This window comes from Triturus cristatus, chromosome 10 (genome assembly GCF_964204655.1).
Source record: "Triturus cristatus chromosome 10, aTriCri1.1, whole genome shotgun sequence".
NCBI classification, from domain to species: domain Eukaryota; kingdom Metazoa; phylum Chordata; class Amphibia; order Caudata; family Salamandridae; genus Triturus; species Triturus cristatus.
The window spans coordinates 858,567,206-858,585,415 of record NC_140593.1 but is presented as its reverse complement, the minus strand read 5'-3'; the positions used below and the strand labels follow the sequence as shown (position 1 = coordinate 858,585,415).

The 18,210-nt window shown below is 47.6% G+C and overlaps 1 protein-coding gene across 4 annotated transcripts in view; it reads left to right on the top strand.

Annotated features, from left to right (window-relative positions):
• Positions 1-18,210, top strand: part of NOS3 (nitric oxide synthase 3) — an 819,509-nt gene that overhangs the window by 579,448 nt on the left and 221,851 nt on the right. For all 4 annotated transcript variants that reach the window (XM_085628483.1, XM_085628482.1, XM_085628485.1 and 1 more), the window contains one exon: positions 4,690-4,806. In XM_085628483.1, coding sequence (XP_085484609.1) covers positions 4,690-4,806 — 117 coding nt within the window. The remainder of the gene's footprint in view (positions 1-4,689; positions 4,807-18,210) is intronic.

Sequence of the window (18,210 nt, the reverse complement as noted above, 5' to 3'; positions counted from 1 at the left end):
GATAGTGTTCCCGTGTGAAATACAGCAAAAATAATCGCTAACAAAGGTTCTCCCTATCATCAAGGGAATCGCTAACCGGCTTAGCGACATTAAATCTAGCGCTAACCGGCTATATCGCCGGTTTCTTACGCCCGCTAATTTTCCGACTTAGCCATGTTTATCATGGGAGGTGGATTGTTATGCTAAATCCACATCTCCCTATCAGCAATGTTTTTTCTAACGCTGTTTTTTATCGCAGGTAATCCTGCGATATTGCCGCTTATCGCCGCTATTGCCGGGATTTCAATCGCCTCAGCGATGCACGTTGTAAATATTGCGCTGACCGGGCGATAGAATCCAGAGATAGGCAGCGTTAGGATTATGCATGCTAAACGCGGCCAGCGATAATTATCGCTGCCGCTTGCTGTTATGCCCCTACATGACTAAAATTCCACCAACTCTGTCCTACGGGATAGAATGTATTTCACCTTAATTTTGGCCAATAGCATAAAAACTGAGGGGAAAATAGTTTGTTTATTTCTCAGTGTTGCACCCAATATACTAGTTCAAGCTATGCGCCTAGAATTTGGGATCCTGAGCATCCATGTCTTGTTCTGTGCTGCTGTAGTGCAATGGGGGGTTTAATCTTTTAATTTCCAGGGCAGGTTCCCTGAGATGGTTTTTAAGGGAAGAACTGCTTATGGATAAGAAAATAAAAGAGTCTTGAGTTTTTAAAGATAACTTGTTCCAAGCATTGGAAATTCCTTTCAGATATCTTTCCACCTGGAAATACAGCCACTTGAAACTGGTGCTAAAAAGACTAATTCCCACCATTAGTTTTAAATTGCATACATTGTACTGTACTACATTAAAAGGTTGTAACGCTATTTTAACTACTGCAACATTGGGAAAGATGCAACTATCCTTAAAGATGGTCTCTGAATATTGCATAAGTAGAACAATATTTGTGTTAAAAGGTGAGAGACTGTCTTCAGTGGCAATGGTAGGGGTATGGATTGGAATTTCTATTTATCAGGGTACTTGCACTCTTTGTGATGACAAAATACAGGACGTAAATCATAATCTTTATTACACGTATTCAGCCTGTGCATTATCGTGCAAAATGTTTTGTTGTATTATAAAGGAGATATTTTATCTTTAGTTTTATCTATCACTAATGAAACACTAAGTCATTATATTTTTTTATTTTCTAAATGTTTTAAAATATTTTTTAAGCTTTTATCTTGCTACAAAGTTGCACTTTATTCAATTTCCTCTAGAACCTGTCTGTTTTTTAGGTCTCGCCTGAGCCAGCGCTTTAGCGCTGCTCTCGCGAGAGCTTTTGTAAACGGGGGTTTTGGAAGTGTGAACTAGTGCTTTCAGGCCGCCAACTAAAGTGCATGTGCGCCGGGCGCGCGCACCATTTGGCAGCCTGCGTGTACATTTCGCGGCCGCTTTGATGTTCTCAGTGAGCCGCGCGGCCACTGAGAACATCAAAGCGGCCGCGATTACTTTCACTTTAGCGGCACCTTCCAACATACAAAAGAAGCGGCATGACAGGAGGGGCCATCGTGTAGCTAAAACATTTCTTACAAATCGCACACCGTGCTTTATCTTTAACAGGCGCATGCTTTTGAAAAAAAATGTTTTTACCCAGATGGCATACAGCATTTTATCTTCAACACAGGCACACACTTTTAACAATTGTGCCTGTGGCTCGCAGCCCATCACTCCCATCCCGCCCCCCCCCAGGCGCCGTGTTTAATGTTTCAGCACGGCTCTCGCTTATACATTCACAATGGCAGCGCGCCTTTTTTGTTTTTTTTCTTACCATACCGCCTGCTTCACGGGCTGTCAAGCATACGTTTTATGGAGATGGGCGCCATGCTTTGTTTCACCATGGCGATCGCGTATTCCGGTGGATGCAGATATTCACCTTTCAATGCATGCATGAGACATGTTTGTTTATGCATGGCACACTTTCACTTTATTATGGCTGCCACCCACTTTTGTTTCCTTCTCCATGGCGCACGGGCGGCTTTGCATGTGAAATGTTACTGGAGGCTGGTCCGACCTGGTCTATTGCCCCTCACAGCGTCCGCTCCACCGCCCAAGACCAAGGACTCAGCAGTTTCATATTTGCAACTTGAAGAATAGCGAGGGTATATGTTTTAAGTTTCTTGCTGTTTCTTCTCTCAAGCAAATTGCTTTTTTAGGAAACTGTATAACAGTTTAACAAACAGCTCTTCAGCACTGCTAGATGTGGATCGGTCATAGACAAAAGCGTGTTACACTTTCGCTATACTTAATAAGCTAATTTTCCCCTAAAAAGGAATGCTGGGAAAAGTGCATCACTATTTTAGAGCATTTGAGCTTTACAACTGCGAATAGTAGTGCCCTGCTGCTTTCAAACATCTTACCAACAACCCATTCTCCTTTCTAAATGGGCTTCACAATAGCTGCCATGCATAAGTTTTATAACAGGCATTTGCAATGCAATAGGTCTCGCATTTGCGAGATTTTTAGCTATTGGCATAGTAAATTACAATGCCTTTTATTCATGTGCTTAAAACCTGAAATAATAAAAGGCATAGTCATTTACAATACCAGTAGGTCAAAGTTTCAAAAATGCGAGACCTATTGCATTGCAAATGCTTGTTATTACATGTATGTTGCTATTTTATATTGTAATGTCCAGAAAAGGACTACATAGAAAAAGATTTGACTTGACTTAACTAGAAGGCTAATGTGCAATGGAAAATCCGAAAAGACTAGCCTATTGTTAGGAGAAATATTTGGTAACAGCTGCACATGTGTTCCGCATCGCTGTCTGAGAAAGAAAATCCCATAGCAAAGCAAAGTCGGTCCTCTTAAAAGAGAGTGTTATGAAAAGGAGTCTGAAGATGAAGTTTGCATTGTAAGTGGTGAACTTAAAGTAATGGTGAACTTAATATGCATACACTGCAAAATATTGTATAGTGGATCCTTTTGACAAAGGGCCAGTATTTCTATTAAACTTTAGGAAAGCCTACGTTCAGGTATGTTTTAAATTTATGATGTCTCTGAGATTAAAATCGCCAAACTATATCACCCAGGCAGCATGATTTAATGAAATGTTCTCCTTGCCAAAAAGAACAAAGTCCCTTTAGCCGTCCTCAGCAAGACCAGCCAACTTACATTGTGCCACCGTGTGTCACACGATATTGGCCTCCCTTCACACGCTCACCTGTTGAGGCGCCGCTATCACACTGTGGCAGGGCAAGATGAGCCGGAAACCACGGAACAGAATGTTTTCCAGCTGGTCTATGGCGACATGGAACAGCTGAAGTCCATTATGGGTGTTTAAAACACCCGAGAACATTGATGCCAGCCTCAGCAAGCTTATTTTTTGGTGAGGGACGGGGTAAATTGCCCCTGAAGTAGTTCTCTGTCTGATGCCCCGCTCTCCCCAAGACACCCTTTCCACTTCTCACTTGGTGAAATATTTTTAAGTTGCCTCAGTGGCGTTCTCTAGTCTAGGCTTGTCTTCTAACATGAGGAAACTATTTTATCCTTGACTAATTGACTTGAATGAATTGCCTCTTGTGGTTAAAATGTTTTTTAAACTCCTCCACCAAACATTTAAAGGGGCCATGTAGTGAATGACATGACAACAGCTTTCAGACCCCTACCAGCCATCACACAAAGGGACATTCCAAACTCTTACTGTGGGTGGGTGATAATGATATACGAATAAGTCAGCACGCAAGCGTTGCAGAGTTCAAAGAATGACCTCCTTAAGACCCTACAAATCTATCCTCTACCCTGAGGTGGCTTGCACGCCCACAGTCAAGGCAACAGTCCTGTCGCGCCACCATGAGGTGAGTTTAAATAACAAGAAAAGTCTTGAAAAAACATGAGTTCCCTTAGTCGTTGGGGAGTGCCTCAGTGGCAAAATGCAATTTTTTATTAGGATGCTGAAAATCATTGCACCATTCATGCACCTTACTTCCTTGATGAACTCTCCACGTCTGGTGGAGTCACTCACGAAGGAACAAATCCTCTGTGATGCAGGAAATTTGAAAATAACCTCCAAATCAGAAACTGCAAATCGTGTGCCCTCTCCCAGAACTATGGAATGCACTATACCTTTCATTTCTTAACAAAACCAATAAAAATATATTTTTTAAAGAATTTCGTTTAAAGACATACGTTTGTATGACCTACTCTCGTGGGCTTTGCTGTGCGCTCTCTGTTTAATGTAATTATATTTGGCTTGGTTCGCATCTTTCCCGTGTCATTGTGAAATGCTCTTTTCTACAATAAATAAACTCATTCCATCATCTTCGGGGCAGTGGGAGGGGTTCTGCTTTTTACTAAAGTACAAGTAACCCTGCTACACATACGTCAGTTCTTCAGCGCCACCCTATATGCATCTCCGTGCCTGTTGATTTCCTGGTTCTTGTGAACCCATACTGTAACTACGTGCATTACCAATAATTTCATAATTAGTCTCTCTCTCTTTATCTTTCATTCTCATCTGCATTTTATCTTTCTTTCTCTCTCTGCCTCCCTCGTGTATCTGCCTCCTCTCTCCCCCTGCCCTCGCCTTCCCTCTCCATCTCTTGCTTCTCTCTCACTCTTATCTCTTGCTTTTTTTGTGTTTCTCGCTCTTTCTTTCTTTTTCTCGCTCTCTCGTTCTCACTTTCTCTGCTGTTGTTTCTATTTTAGGAGCTACAAGACTCGCTTCAACAGTGTGTCGCAGACCGACCCCCTGGTCACTTCATGGAAGAACAAGCGGAAGGAGTCCAGTAACACGGACAGTGCGGGCCCGCTCGGCACCCTAAGGTAACTCCCAGCATGAAGATCCTTTTGGCGTTTACCTTTCAGAGCCATTTTCCCTGAGTGGGAACGGAAAGTCCATCTCAGTGCCACCTTGCCCAGTCAATCCACCCAGCTGTGTAGCCCAGGGGTGTCCAGGGTGAATTCATGCAAGATTTCTGAAAAGTACTCCCTTTGTGCATGAGTTCCCTGGTGATTTAATGTATGTGAATGTACCTTAAGTGGAAAGCCCAATGATCTAAGATTGTTCTAGTTCTACTGGACCGATGTTAGACTAAGGATCTACCCCCACTTGAGCTGCTTGTATATAGAGTGTCCAATCCAAACTGGCCGTGAGGAGAGCCTTCTTAATCCTATCATTCCATCCCTTTATCAGCCCATTGACCCTTCCATGACCCTCAGCTCAACATCGGGAAGATTACAGAACACCGAAGTCATTGGTCAGAATCAGAGGTCTGACTGGCCTATGGGGGAATAACAAGCAATGTATGTAGGCTGGGGCTGCTGAAAGAATAGTGAACCTAATCAAGTCACACATCGGCCTTATATCTGGAAAGTTTGTGGGTATGGGCTGAATTAGTCACACCTCAAAGCATTGACTTGCAAATTGCTTTTTCTCAACTCTACCGAACTTTTCAGAAGAATGAGCCAGTAGAAAATGCCTCCCGTTAGCCCATGAGCCAGTTCATTTCTGGTTAGTGCGCTGCCATCAATTCTTCAGGTTCTCATCATTTGGCCAGATTTCCTGGTCCTTTCCTACCTTTTACACATTACGCTTCCCAGAGCTCGACTTTGGTTCCCAATCCTATCCTGACTTGTATATGTGCACTGTAAGGATCTCAGAGCTCGACTTTGTTTCCCAGTCCTACCCTAACTTGTATATTTGCACTTTAAGGGTGTCAGAGCTCGACTTTGGGTCCCAGTCCTACCCTAACTTGTATATTTGCACTTTAGGGGCTCAGAACTCGACTTTGGGTCCCAGTCCTACCCTAACTTGTATCCTTGCATTAAGGTTCTCAGAGTTTGACTTTGGATACCAGTCCCATCCTAACCTGCATCTTTGCACTTCAAGGTACTCAATTTATGGAAAGGTAGGGGATTACCACAACATGATGGCTACGTCCTCTGAGAGCTCAGAGCCTTGGAGTCAAAATCAGACCTCACACTGTGGAACTTTGTGGCTGGTGATGATGCAGGCACCACTGCACAAGACTGGGGTGTAGAAGGCAACTTTAAAGCAGGAGGGGACCTGATAGAGGCTGGCCGTGTGCGCCTGCAGGGGCACTTGGAAGCACAGAGGGAGTGCCTTCATCACAGAAAGGGTTTGGAACAGGCATGGAACCAGCATGGGCACCACACTGCAGAGGCCTTAAACACCAAGAAAAGTAGCACTCTTATCAGACGGATTAAGGGACCTGTTCCAATGCTACAAGAGGACCGTCTGCAGTGCTTTAAAGTCCCAACAGGGAATAGAGGGGAATCTGGGTCGGCGGCTGGTGAGGCAAGAAGTAGTGCTTGACCATGACTAAGGGAAAAAGGCCTCATGACGCATATATTCACAAGGCCGAGCTTCTAGAAAGCACAGTGGTGGAGTAGAGCAGAGATAGTCACTGAAGAAGCCGATGCCATCACTGCAGTATCTCAAAAAACCATAAAAGCATTGACTATTGAAGCATCACCTTTGAGATAGGGATGAGCCTAATTTCCAAACACCACAGCCCTGTGAGGCTTACATATAGAAAAGGTTTGCTAGCGCCTGACAACTACTTTGTGGTGATCCCTACTGTTCCCACAAACTGATGTTCTATACCGAGGTGGCCCTTTCATATTCCACAAAATTCTGCAAATCAGACACTGGCCATGTGGTAGAACTATCTATGACAGGCTGAACGCAAACACCCTATTTTGCTTCAGGGACGACTCCCTGGTGGCATGAAAATGTTGAAATGACACGGAGTGGATCCCTATCACTTACTCTTCTTGTAGCCCTCTAAATATGCACCCAGAGTGGGAAAAGGAGATATGCACTATGGAATCTCATGTACTAGGACATAGACTAGCCAGCACACAGGGCACAGGGTTCCACACTCTCTCCTTTTCTCTGTTTTCCACATAAAACCCTGACCAGACGAGCCAACAGCTCTATACTACCCACCAAATGGATCCTTCATGTTAGACAACCTAAAAATCCTCTTCTCATCAGATTGCTCACAGGAGCCAAACGTCATCGGATGGTGTTTCCTTGCTCTCCACTCCAATCTGAGAGAAGCAAACATGCAGATCTTGAACCTGCAGCCATGGCGATTAGACTAGAAGAAACATTACGACATGCATGGATCTCGAAGACTTGGAGACATTTCTGGATGTCCTCGATCCAAATCATGCAAAGACTGAATCATCATACTTCCAATGGCCTCGAAGTAAGGACGTAGCAACGTTAACAAGCCACATGATCCCAGCAAAATTTAAGGAGCTGGCGAGCAGAGGAGACAATGAGATGTCCAGCACCATATGGTAGAGGCTTTGAAAAAAGACAGGGGGCAAATCCTGATAACCACTGAAGGAACCTCCACAGCCGATGCCTCACCTGGACTTGCATAAGTTGCCTGTGTAATTGCCATGACGGTGACACAAAGTACATCCATGAACCACAAGCTATCTCCCTGAAAGTAACTATTCAGTGACATGCTTTGATACACTATGCAGAAGGGCTGAAAGCTCCAGCAGACCCCTAAGGGCAGAATGACAAGTATCCAAGCCACCATTTGTTAAATGCTCCCTACCTCACTCCTGCAAAACCCACTAAGCAATGTTATGCCAGCTTAGCATTCTTCTACATTAAAAGTTTGACATTTGTTGATTATTGACAGGTGAGATGTTTATGTTGCACTCACCGCTAGGGCCAAGTTAGATATAAGGAAGTGTTTATTGACATTTGATTAGTCATGCCACATTTGTTTTCATAAATCCCAGACTTGCTAACCTCTTGCCCTTGACAGAACTTGATTTAGAGTAGTCCTGATGAACAAGACCATAAGGGATTGGATTTAGCTTCTGCGTTTGTATTTCTTCTCACAATCACTGGGGACACCCCTCAATATGACAATCCTGCTGATACCCCGGTTAAAGCAACAATTTTTAAATTACACAGGATTTGTCCCGCAGGCTTGTCTACCCCATACTTCCATGCACTACACATATCAGCTGGACCCATGATCCCAGCCACCCTGTAGCCAACGGGTTACAGCCACATGTGAAAGTCGATTAATAAGATCCCAGAATCACTCGAGCCCTCAGCTGATATATGTACTCTTTCCCACCCAGCCTTCGAGTTTTTCCCAAGGCAATATCGGCACCATTTCCCGCAAGCACCTGATCCCTACTCATTCCCCACCCCCTTCAAATACTAGAAAATCACAATACTCTGACTTACACCAGTTACTAGTTGCATAGGAAATTATAACGTTGAGGTATATATACGACGTCTTTCATATCACCAGAGACACTGCTCTCAAAAACCTCTCACTGTACTTTCCCTGAATTTAAGTGGGATGGCACACAACATTAAGTTCAAAAAAGTGTTGGAATACTTATATGCGAAGCACACTGACATTGCACTCCTCAAGGAGACACACTTGTCTGCAGTGGAATCCACCAAGTTGCAGAGGGAAGGGCTAGGGTCAATGATAAGTAGTAGCAGACCATAAGTTTTCAACTTGGTATTCTCTGATCTCCTACACACGCCAAAGAAATGTGAGGTAATAATCCTGGTAAGGAAATCTCTTTCTCACAAAATTCTCCATGAATGACAGTCGAGCAAGGCCAGATTGCTCTTGTAAAACAGAGCACCTCAAACACAGTGGTGATCATAGGCTCTGCATGTGCTCCAAAGACACTTATAAAAGGGACTTTTTCTCCCTTATATCCAGACTCCTTACGGCATGTGCTCCAACCTGCCTTCTGATTGGAGGAAACTGGAATTTGGTATCTGATCTGATGCCATGTAAAATAAGCCCTTTGGACAGGAGAAACAACAATAATAGAACAATTCTCCATGTTGTACTCGCTGGCTTTGGTATTATTGACGCCTGGTGGCTAATTATCCCAACTGACCATGAATATACCTTCATGTTAAGGGTCCACAAAACCTCATTAGGCATTGACTACTATCAGATGCGATTCCCAATCGTTTCAGAAATATTATAATGTTACATATTGGAGGCATGCTGCAGCAAGAAATGATGGACGGAATGCTCAATACCTCAAACATTCACACCCAGTCAATAGATCTGGGTTAAATCCATCGTTGTTTTGCTCACTATGCCACCCCAGTTAAGACCCAGCCATATGCAAATTAGTCTTGACTCTACTCCTCATGGGAACAGTCCAGCCCAAACTGCCAAGCCGATTCCTCCCTGGACTGGAAACAAGTCCAGTCCAGGTACCCGTTTTGGGGTATCAACCCTCATCAGTCAGCCTAGCTTGAATCCAGAGGCACAGTGAGCAAGGGACCCACATCTGGGCATACTCATCCCACTTAGGGCAAAAAATGCTGCGGCAACAAATGATGGAAGGAATCCTGAATAAATCAAACATTCACTCCAGTCAAGAGATCTGGGTTAAATCCATCGTTCTTTTACTCACTAATCCACACCAGTTTGGACCCAGTCATATTCAAATCAGTCTTGACCTTGCTCCTCATGGGAACGGTCCAGCCCGAACTGCCAAGCCAGGTACTCCCTGGACTGGAAACAAGCATCCTGGGACCTGCTTCAGGGTACCAGCCCTCATCAACCAGGCTAGCTTGAATCCAGTGGCACAGCGAGCAAGGGGCCAACGTCTGGGCATACCCATCCCACTTAGGGCAAAAAATGCTGCAGCAACAAATGATGGACGGAATGTTGAACAAATCAAACATTCACCCCCAGTCAAGAGATCTGGGTTAAACCCATCATTCTTTTGCTCACTATGCCACCCAAGTTTAGACCCAGCCATATGCAAATCAGTCTTGACCCTGCTCCTCATGGGAACAGTCCAGCCTGAACTACCAAACTGGGTGTTCTCTGGACCAGAAACAAGCATCCTGGAACCGAGTTTGTGGTATCACCCCTATAAAATAAATTTGTGCAATATGAGGCCTTGCCTATGTCCCATGTCTCCACAGGAAGGAACCTGGGGCAGCAGAACATTTACTGGATGCCAAGGGATATTAAATACCTAGATATCAAACTTAGTAGAGGACTGGAACAGATTGTAGAGAATAATCTGATTCCCCTGATATTGAATTCCCAAAAAACAAAACAACATAAAATAGGGGAAGATCCTGCAATTCTGAATGTGCATCAGAATTCAGATTAGTTACTGTCCTTTGGAATGATACCCATCCTGGTTAGGATACTCATATTATTTTGCATCAACAAAATCAAATAATCACCTGTATGGGTTCTAAAACTGCCCAGGCTCAAACCACATAACCTGTATGCAGACGCTACTTCGGGTTGGCTGCGAATGCCAAAGATGCAAACTTATTACTGGCATCATGCACTGACACAGTTCGTATTCATGCTACTTGTAGGAAATGAACTTCTTTTGTGTGATATCCCCCAAGGATGTAGACCCCTGTTGACCAGTGGTAAAGTGCATGTGCTCCCCCTTTCAACATGATGATATAAGTGTGTAATGGGCATATCTGACTTACCTATAAGTCACTCCTATATGGTACAAAGTAAATCCGGGGCCTGTAAGTTAAGTGTAACTAGTGGGCTGCAGCTTCTATTGAGACATCAACTACAGTGACTATTTTTAACAGCTATCAAAACCCAATAAAATGATGAAGCCAGATTTCTAATAAATATTATGGAAAAGCAACTTTTACCAAATTAGCTTTTACTTGCCTGATGTTCCTGAAGGCTAATTTGCATTTGCAGTCCACCTTCTCTCAGCTAGTGACAAGTATTTGATTAGGTGTGAAATGGCACCCCCTGGGGCAAGCAATAGGCTTACATAAATGGGCAGCGATGACTCCTCTGAACTTGTCGGAATATGCAGGCTGGGGGTTGTAGGCATCCTTTTAACAGCACAGTGTCAAATCCTGCTTGACAAATCTGCTGGGTCACATGTAACTCCTGAAAAGAATGCCAAGAAAATTCCTGTGTATCTTCTGTCTCGTTGCTGAAGGACCATGCTTTGTCCTACCAGACTTCTGTCTCTAGGTCTTACATATAACACTTGGGGATGCACTTTCCTTAGACCCCAAGTTTAGTGTAGCCAGAGACTTTACCATCTTGAAAATGTCCAAAGTGGGTAGGGCATGCCCTGGGGGCATTTACCTCATTGGTTAGGGTATGCCCAGGAGTCATTCCCACCCGCTAGTCATGCCAGGCATAAATGTGGGCTCTTCAGGCACTAATTTCAGAACACTGAGGAAGAACAGAAGAGGACTGGACCTCCTGTACGCAACTTGAGAGGAACCCGAAGGACTGAAACTGCAAGAGGAGCCCAAAGGACTGAAACTGCTCCCTCTTGTTCCCAGGACAAAGAGGTGGACTCCAGGGGTCATGCTGCTGTCCTCCTGTTCAAGCTAAAGGGATACAATAAGCTGCAATACGCCTTTCCTGCAATTGCCTAGCTGATTAGTGGCAACTGGACCTGGACTGGACTGTGTTGTTGGCCTCTGCCTCACCCCCTGTGAGTCTTCAAATGCTGCCCCTGAGATCCTGGGGAGCTTTAGATTTATATTCCTGTGGTGAATTGGCTTGAAAGGACTAAGTCAGAAGGTAACATTTTTGACCAGGATGAACCTGGTTGGTGTATCCGACCCTTGCTCCGTGCGGTCAGCATCAATTTGCGCCTAGGTCCCAGTCTACTACGACCATTTACTATCATTGGCACTTTGTGCTCCTTAGCGTTATACCAATTTTTTTTAATTCATAGCTCCGGTTCCCCTTATTGGAGTTTTGTCATTTTGGTGTCATTTTGTTTATTGTATCTTTGTGTATTTTTCTAATTAGGTTTTTACTTTATTACAGTTTTGGTACTGAGTAAATACTTTACACAATGCCCTAAGTTACGTCTGCCTGCACTGTGCCATGCATACCAGGGGGTTGAGAGAAGGTTAATTTAGTGATTTAGATGGTTCACCCAGAAAAGGGTTGGGATTATTACTTGTGGTGGGTAGCCACTCTCCCCAAATAATACTCAAGTTTCTTACACTGCTCCACGTGGACTATCCTCCATTAAGGGTAGGTTTGTGACATTTTGTCTTCGGAAAGGCCTATCGCCTTATGCCCCTCCACACAAACACATTATGTCATGCAGAGATGCCCAATCCCATCATATACGCAACCTGACAAATTTAGATCCACGCACAAAGATGGAGGTAGACAATTTCTTCCACTGCTCTGCCCCTCGTGGCACAATGTGGGTGTACACATTGGGGACAGTAGTGTATACTGCAAATGATGGGAACAAGCAAAGATCATATCGCTACATCAGATTATAGTGCCCAACAACCTCTAAACATGAAGAATTGTAAATGGAATTATCCAGAATAAGAACAACCTTTTGGCAATATTTACAATTAAAACACTGTATACGTGGTGGATATCAAGGCAGACAGTTGATCTAGTGAATTCACCCATTTTTCCACATATACAAACATAGGAATCACACATAGGAATGCTGCCCGGCATTTGCATTGTCTCTGTCGACCACCTTTTTTCTGTCCCAACATTATCAGGTACTAGGCACTACTGGCAGACAATATTACAGAGAGATCATCAGGTGGAAGATTGGTGGAGCCTAATGGCAGCACATGATAGATACTTTAGGGAGGCAAAACTTACATTTCTGCATTTTAGAATAGTACATAGCTGGTACTGGACCGCTTGCAGATTACACCGGGCACACTTACTCCCACATTCTAACTGTTGGCGATGTCAATCCCCTATATGCAACTTGTTTCATGTCCATGGACAATATATGCGCCTTTTTGCATACTCAACTGATATATGGCAAGACATAATGACATTGTTGTCCTCCCAGATTAACCGATCATCACAGTTAGGATTGCTGTATGGCATAAGTGGCCTACCAGGGCTCACGAACCACCCACACAGATGGCAGACCACGGCCCTCGGGCGGCAAAGCTTTGCATTTTCATGCCACTGGTGGTTCAAACTACACCCATACTGTGAGAATGGCTTACTGAACTATCTTTTTTTTTTTTTTTTTTTTTTTTTAATTTTTATTGAACAATAAATCAGTTACAAGCATGGGCCTACAACCACCAGGGCCGGCCGCTAGATTCAGAAAGGATCGTGCATTAGGTAAGGCAGTAGGCGACTCCTGGGGCCCAGCCCCGTAAATGGCTCCGGATAGTTCGAAGGAGGCAGGAGACATAAATTTAACATAAATAACAACTAAAAAACAAAAGGCGAGGCATAAGGGCAAAAAACGTGGGTCAGGCTACATCCGGGGGACTCTACTTCGGACCTTCAATCAGCTATCAAGAGGAAGGAGCAGTGAAAGATCGGGGGGGGGTAACGTTAGAGGAACATCTATATTCGATTATTACAACAAGTTGCAAGGAACTATCAAGGGTTAGGGGGACAAGGCAATATCGGTGTCCACAAGGGGGGGAGCACAGATACCCCCACGATATGCGTTCCATTGCCCCCAAATTCTACCCCATGCCCCGGGTTTACCACGGGCCACATACACAGTCTTCTCCCTGAACATACACCAGTCCATGTTCTCCTTCCATACTGACACGGTGGGAGGCCGCTGGGAGCCCCAAAGCTGCGCTATATCCCTCTTGGCAATCATGTTCCCCAGGGCCGCCCACCGAGTCTGAGCCGCGTTATAATCATTGGGCTCCCACACATTCAGGACACAGCGGCGCACCTCCGGCAGCAGCGCAACTCCGGTGACTTGTCCCATGACCCCATGAACCCGACGCCAGTATTCCGCCACCTCGCGGCACTCCCAAAGGATATGGAGAAAGGTGGCACTGAGCCCACATCCCCGCTTACAGAGCCCATCTTCCGAGAATCCCATCGAGACCAAACGGGGACCCGTCACATACACCCGGTGGAGAATCTTTAACTGGACCAGGCGGAGACGGGCTGGAATGGCCACTTCCTTAGGGGACGACAGTGCGGACTGCCAGTCCTCGTCGTCTAATTCCACCCCATCCCCCGTCCACGTCTCCCGAAGGCGCACCAATAGGTCAGCCCGATTATTAATAAGTTTTTTATAGATTAAAGAGATAGTACTGTCGGGGACATGACCATCGAGTATGCGGTCCTCGAGGGGCGAAGAGGCAGGGATATTAGTCCCCTCCCCAAAGACGGAGAGCAGGGCGTGCCGAACCTGGGCATATCGGAAGAACTCCCTGTCCGCGAGTTCGTACTCGCTCTGGAGCGCCGCGAAGGTCTTAACCGCGCCCTTCCTCCATAGGTCTCCCACCCTACTAATACCAATCGTGTCCCAACGGTCAAACCCTTTAGTCGTCCAGAGGCTTCCCAGTCGGTCGGAGGCAAATAAAGGAGTAGCACATGTTAGTCGCTCACTCCAGCCCATGGCTACATTGGCCGCCTTCCAGATCCGCACCGCAATCTTAGTAGGGCCCGTCAGGGTCCGTCCAGCCGAGCGGGAGTAAAGCGCCCTGTTATAATTCCCGCCGGGAAGCAAGAATTTATCCATCTCATACGCCGGATTCAAGCCAGGCGCATACGTGGCATGGTTAATGGCCGATAACTGCGAGGCCCAATAATACCTGCGAATGTCGGGAAGCGCGATGCCCCCGTCGTACCAGGGGAGAGTAACCTTGGCCAGGGCGATACGCGCCCGTCCGTCCCACACCAGTCTCCTCTGCAGGCTCTCCACCTCTCGAAAGTAGGCCACTGGAATGACATCGAAGGAGTTCTGAAGTGCATAGAGGAATCTGGGAAGGGACATCATTTTAAACAGTGCTGCCCGACCCAGCGGGGACAAGGGCAGCCTACACCACCGAGCCGTGTCTTCCCTCAAACGCCGCAGTGGAAGCAGGAGATTTTGCTCATAGCGAGCCACCGGGTCCAACGAGACGTATATCCCCAGGTATTTAAAGCCGGCCAGAGATACTTGGATCGGAAGCCGAGGCGGCAAGAGAGGAGGGCCACCGGAGATAGGATAGACACAGGATTTAGACCAGTTAATCGTGAGACCCGAATTTCTCCCGTAGGAAGTCAGAACGTCAAAGAGAACGTTAAGCGACTGCCGCGGCGAGGTAAGATACAGGAGAATATCGTCAGCATATAACGAGACCCGATCCTCGAAGCCCGGGGCCCACCGGATCCCCTTAATCGAGGGCTCCCAGCGGAGCCAAGCAGCGAGGGGCTCCAGGGCGAGAGCAAAGAGCAGAGGGGACAACGGGCACCCCTGCCTCGTACCCCGACCGAGCGCGAAGGGCCGAGAGACCCGCCCATTAACCACCACCTGAGCCATGGGTCCCGTGTAGAGAAGCTTCACCCAGCCAAGAAATCCCTCCCCAAAGCCGAATTTGGTCAAGACAGCCCAGAGGAACGGCCACTCGATGGTGTCGAAGGCCATCGTGGCGTCTAAAGAAACCAGCACGGCCGGTTCGGAGAGGTACTCCGCCCTGGCGAGGGCGCCATGAAGACGCCGCAAGTTGAGGGCGGTGTTGCGATGCGGGATGAAGCCGCATTGATCAGGATGAATCAGATCGCAGATGACGCTCAACAAACGATTGGCAAGGACTTTAGCCAGGATTTTAGGCTCTGCGTTTAGCAGTGAGATAGGCCTGTAGGAGGCACAGCGGTCCCGCGGCTTACCTTCCTTGGGGATCACGACTATCGTGGCCAGTCGCTGGTCGACAGGAAGGGATCCCGCCTCAAGGGACTCCTGGAACATACGACGGAGGAAGGGCGCTAGTTTATCCGGGCGCAACTTATATAATTCGATAGGTAGACCGTTGGGACCCATAGCCTTGCCCGAGCGAAGGGATCGAATCGCAGTTGCTATCTCATCTACCGACAAGGGGGCGTCCAGCTGCTCACGGTTCTCGACGGACAGGCCGGGCAAAGCAATATCCCTCAGTAGAAGGCAAGAGTCTTCCTCATCCCTATCAGTCACCGGGGAGTACACGGCCCGGAGGTGGTCGGCGAAACATTCCACAATCTCACCAGGCTCAGTCACACACACTCCATCCGAGACACGCAGCTCCGGGACCACACGATTCACTCTCTCCTTCTTGTCCAGCCACGCAATCAACTTACCCGCCTTGTCCCCGGCATCATACAATCGACCCTGCTGCTCCCTATACATAGTTTTGGCAGCGTCAGTGACAAGAGACCTGTATTCAAACTGTTTCAGGCTGAGGGCATGGAGCCCGTCCGGAGTGACACCCTCCTCCAAGGCCGACTCCAGCCCAGAGATGTCAGTCTCCAGCTTCACCACTGCCTCACTCTTGAGCTTCTTAGCCACCACTATCTGGGAGAGGGCGTGTCCGCGGATTACGGTTTTAAAGGCTTCCCACAGGGACATTGCAGACAACACCGACCCCTCATTTTCAAGGAAGTATTGGTCCATAGCCTTAACCAGGCTATCGCGAGTCGTAGGGTCTCGCAAGTACCACGGGTTAATGGGGGCGATCCGCCCTGCAGACCGCGACTCGGTGTCAAAGAGCAGCCACAGCGGGGAATGATCGGAGATACCCCTCGCCAGGTGCCTGACCTCTCGAATTCGACCAGTCTGCGCCGCGGGCATAAGGAAATAGTCTAACCTAGAAAGACTCCCATGTGCCCCAGAGTGAAAGGTGTACTGACATTGGGTCGGATGCATTAATCGCCAACTATCCACCAGGCCGAAGGTCTCCAACAGACCACCTAGCCATGCCTGGGCAGCGGGGAGGGCCCTGGGTGGGTGACGATCCAGGTCACCCGAGACCACCGAATTAAAGTCCCCGCCCATAAGCAAAAGACTGTCCGGAAGTTCAAGCAGCATTCGACCCAAGTCCGCGAAGGTGGAGTTCTGGAGGCCCGGGGGGACGTAAACTGAGACCAGGGCAAGGGGATGCCCCTCCCACCTCCCAGTCAGACACACATAACGCCCTCTGTCATCTGAGACTACCCTGGTAATCTCCAACGGAAGTGAGGATCGCAGGAGAATGCCCACCCCCCTGGAGCCAGTTGTGAAACCAGAATGAGCCACGAGGCGGTATCCCCCCCTATTCATTGCATGGCAGACATTACCAACCAGATGAGTCTCCTGGATAAACACCACATCAGGAGTCAGACGACGCAGGTACTGCAGTACTACACCCCGTTTGATACGGTCCCCCAACCCATTGACGTTCCATGACATCAGCTTCAACCCGTCCCCCCCCATCCCCTCCAATAAATCAAAGGTCCCCCAGTAAGCAGCACAGTTCCCGATGGTGGACAAAAATCAATACCTCGCCCTGCAAACAAAAAACACACAACAAAACAACCCCTCCTTCCCCCCCACCCCCCCCAACATCCAACTCCCCCCACCCTGCACCCCTGCGGGCCAAAAAACCCCCCCAACTTGCAGTGTGCCTGTCGCCCAACTAACCCCATTCTACGAAAAGACCCCGGAGGAGGAAAGGGACCCGACCCCGCCCGCCCCCCACACAGGTCCTAGCAAGACACAATGAACCAAAGAAGTACAACCCAGCTGAACAGTGCAAAATGGCAAAATCAAGGACCAAAAGTCACTCCAAAGGGGACCCGTCCCCGTTGGCACCTGCAGAGGGCCCGGGACGGCCACCTCTGTCCGGCAGCGAGTCCAGCCAGTCACTCACGGCCACAGGAGAGTCAAAAAAGGCAGTCCGATCCTCATGTTCCACTCGGAGCTTTGCAGGGTAGAGCATAGAGTACTTTAGGCCCAGTTCACGAAGACGACATTTCACCCCCTGGAATCCCATCCGCTGTTTCTGAACAAGTTGGGTAAAGTCCGGATAAAAGTTAATGGATGAGTTCTCATATCGAACCGGGCCATGGACACGTGAGGCCTGCAGAATCGCATCCCGGTCTCTGTAGTAAAACAGCTTGGCCACGATAGGCCTCGGGGGGGCCCCCGGCCGTGGTCGACCGCCCGGAACTCGATGGGCCCGCTCCACGGCAAAGAACTTACTCAAGCCAGCAGGGGTCAACTGTTGGAGGATGAGCTCCTCGACCAGGAGGTCAACCGGGCGGTCGTCGGAGGACTCCGGTACGCCTATGACACGGATGTTGTTGCGTCGGGCCCGTCCCTCGAAGTCCTCCAGCCGCCGGGCCATCTGATCGTTGACCACCTTGATGTCACCAAGTGCGGCCTGCAGGCCCGACACATCCGCCCCAAGGGTGGAGGTCCGCGCATCGAGAGCCTGAACCCTCTCATTTGTTT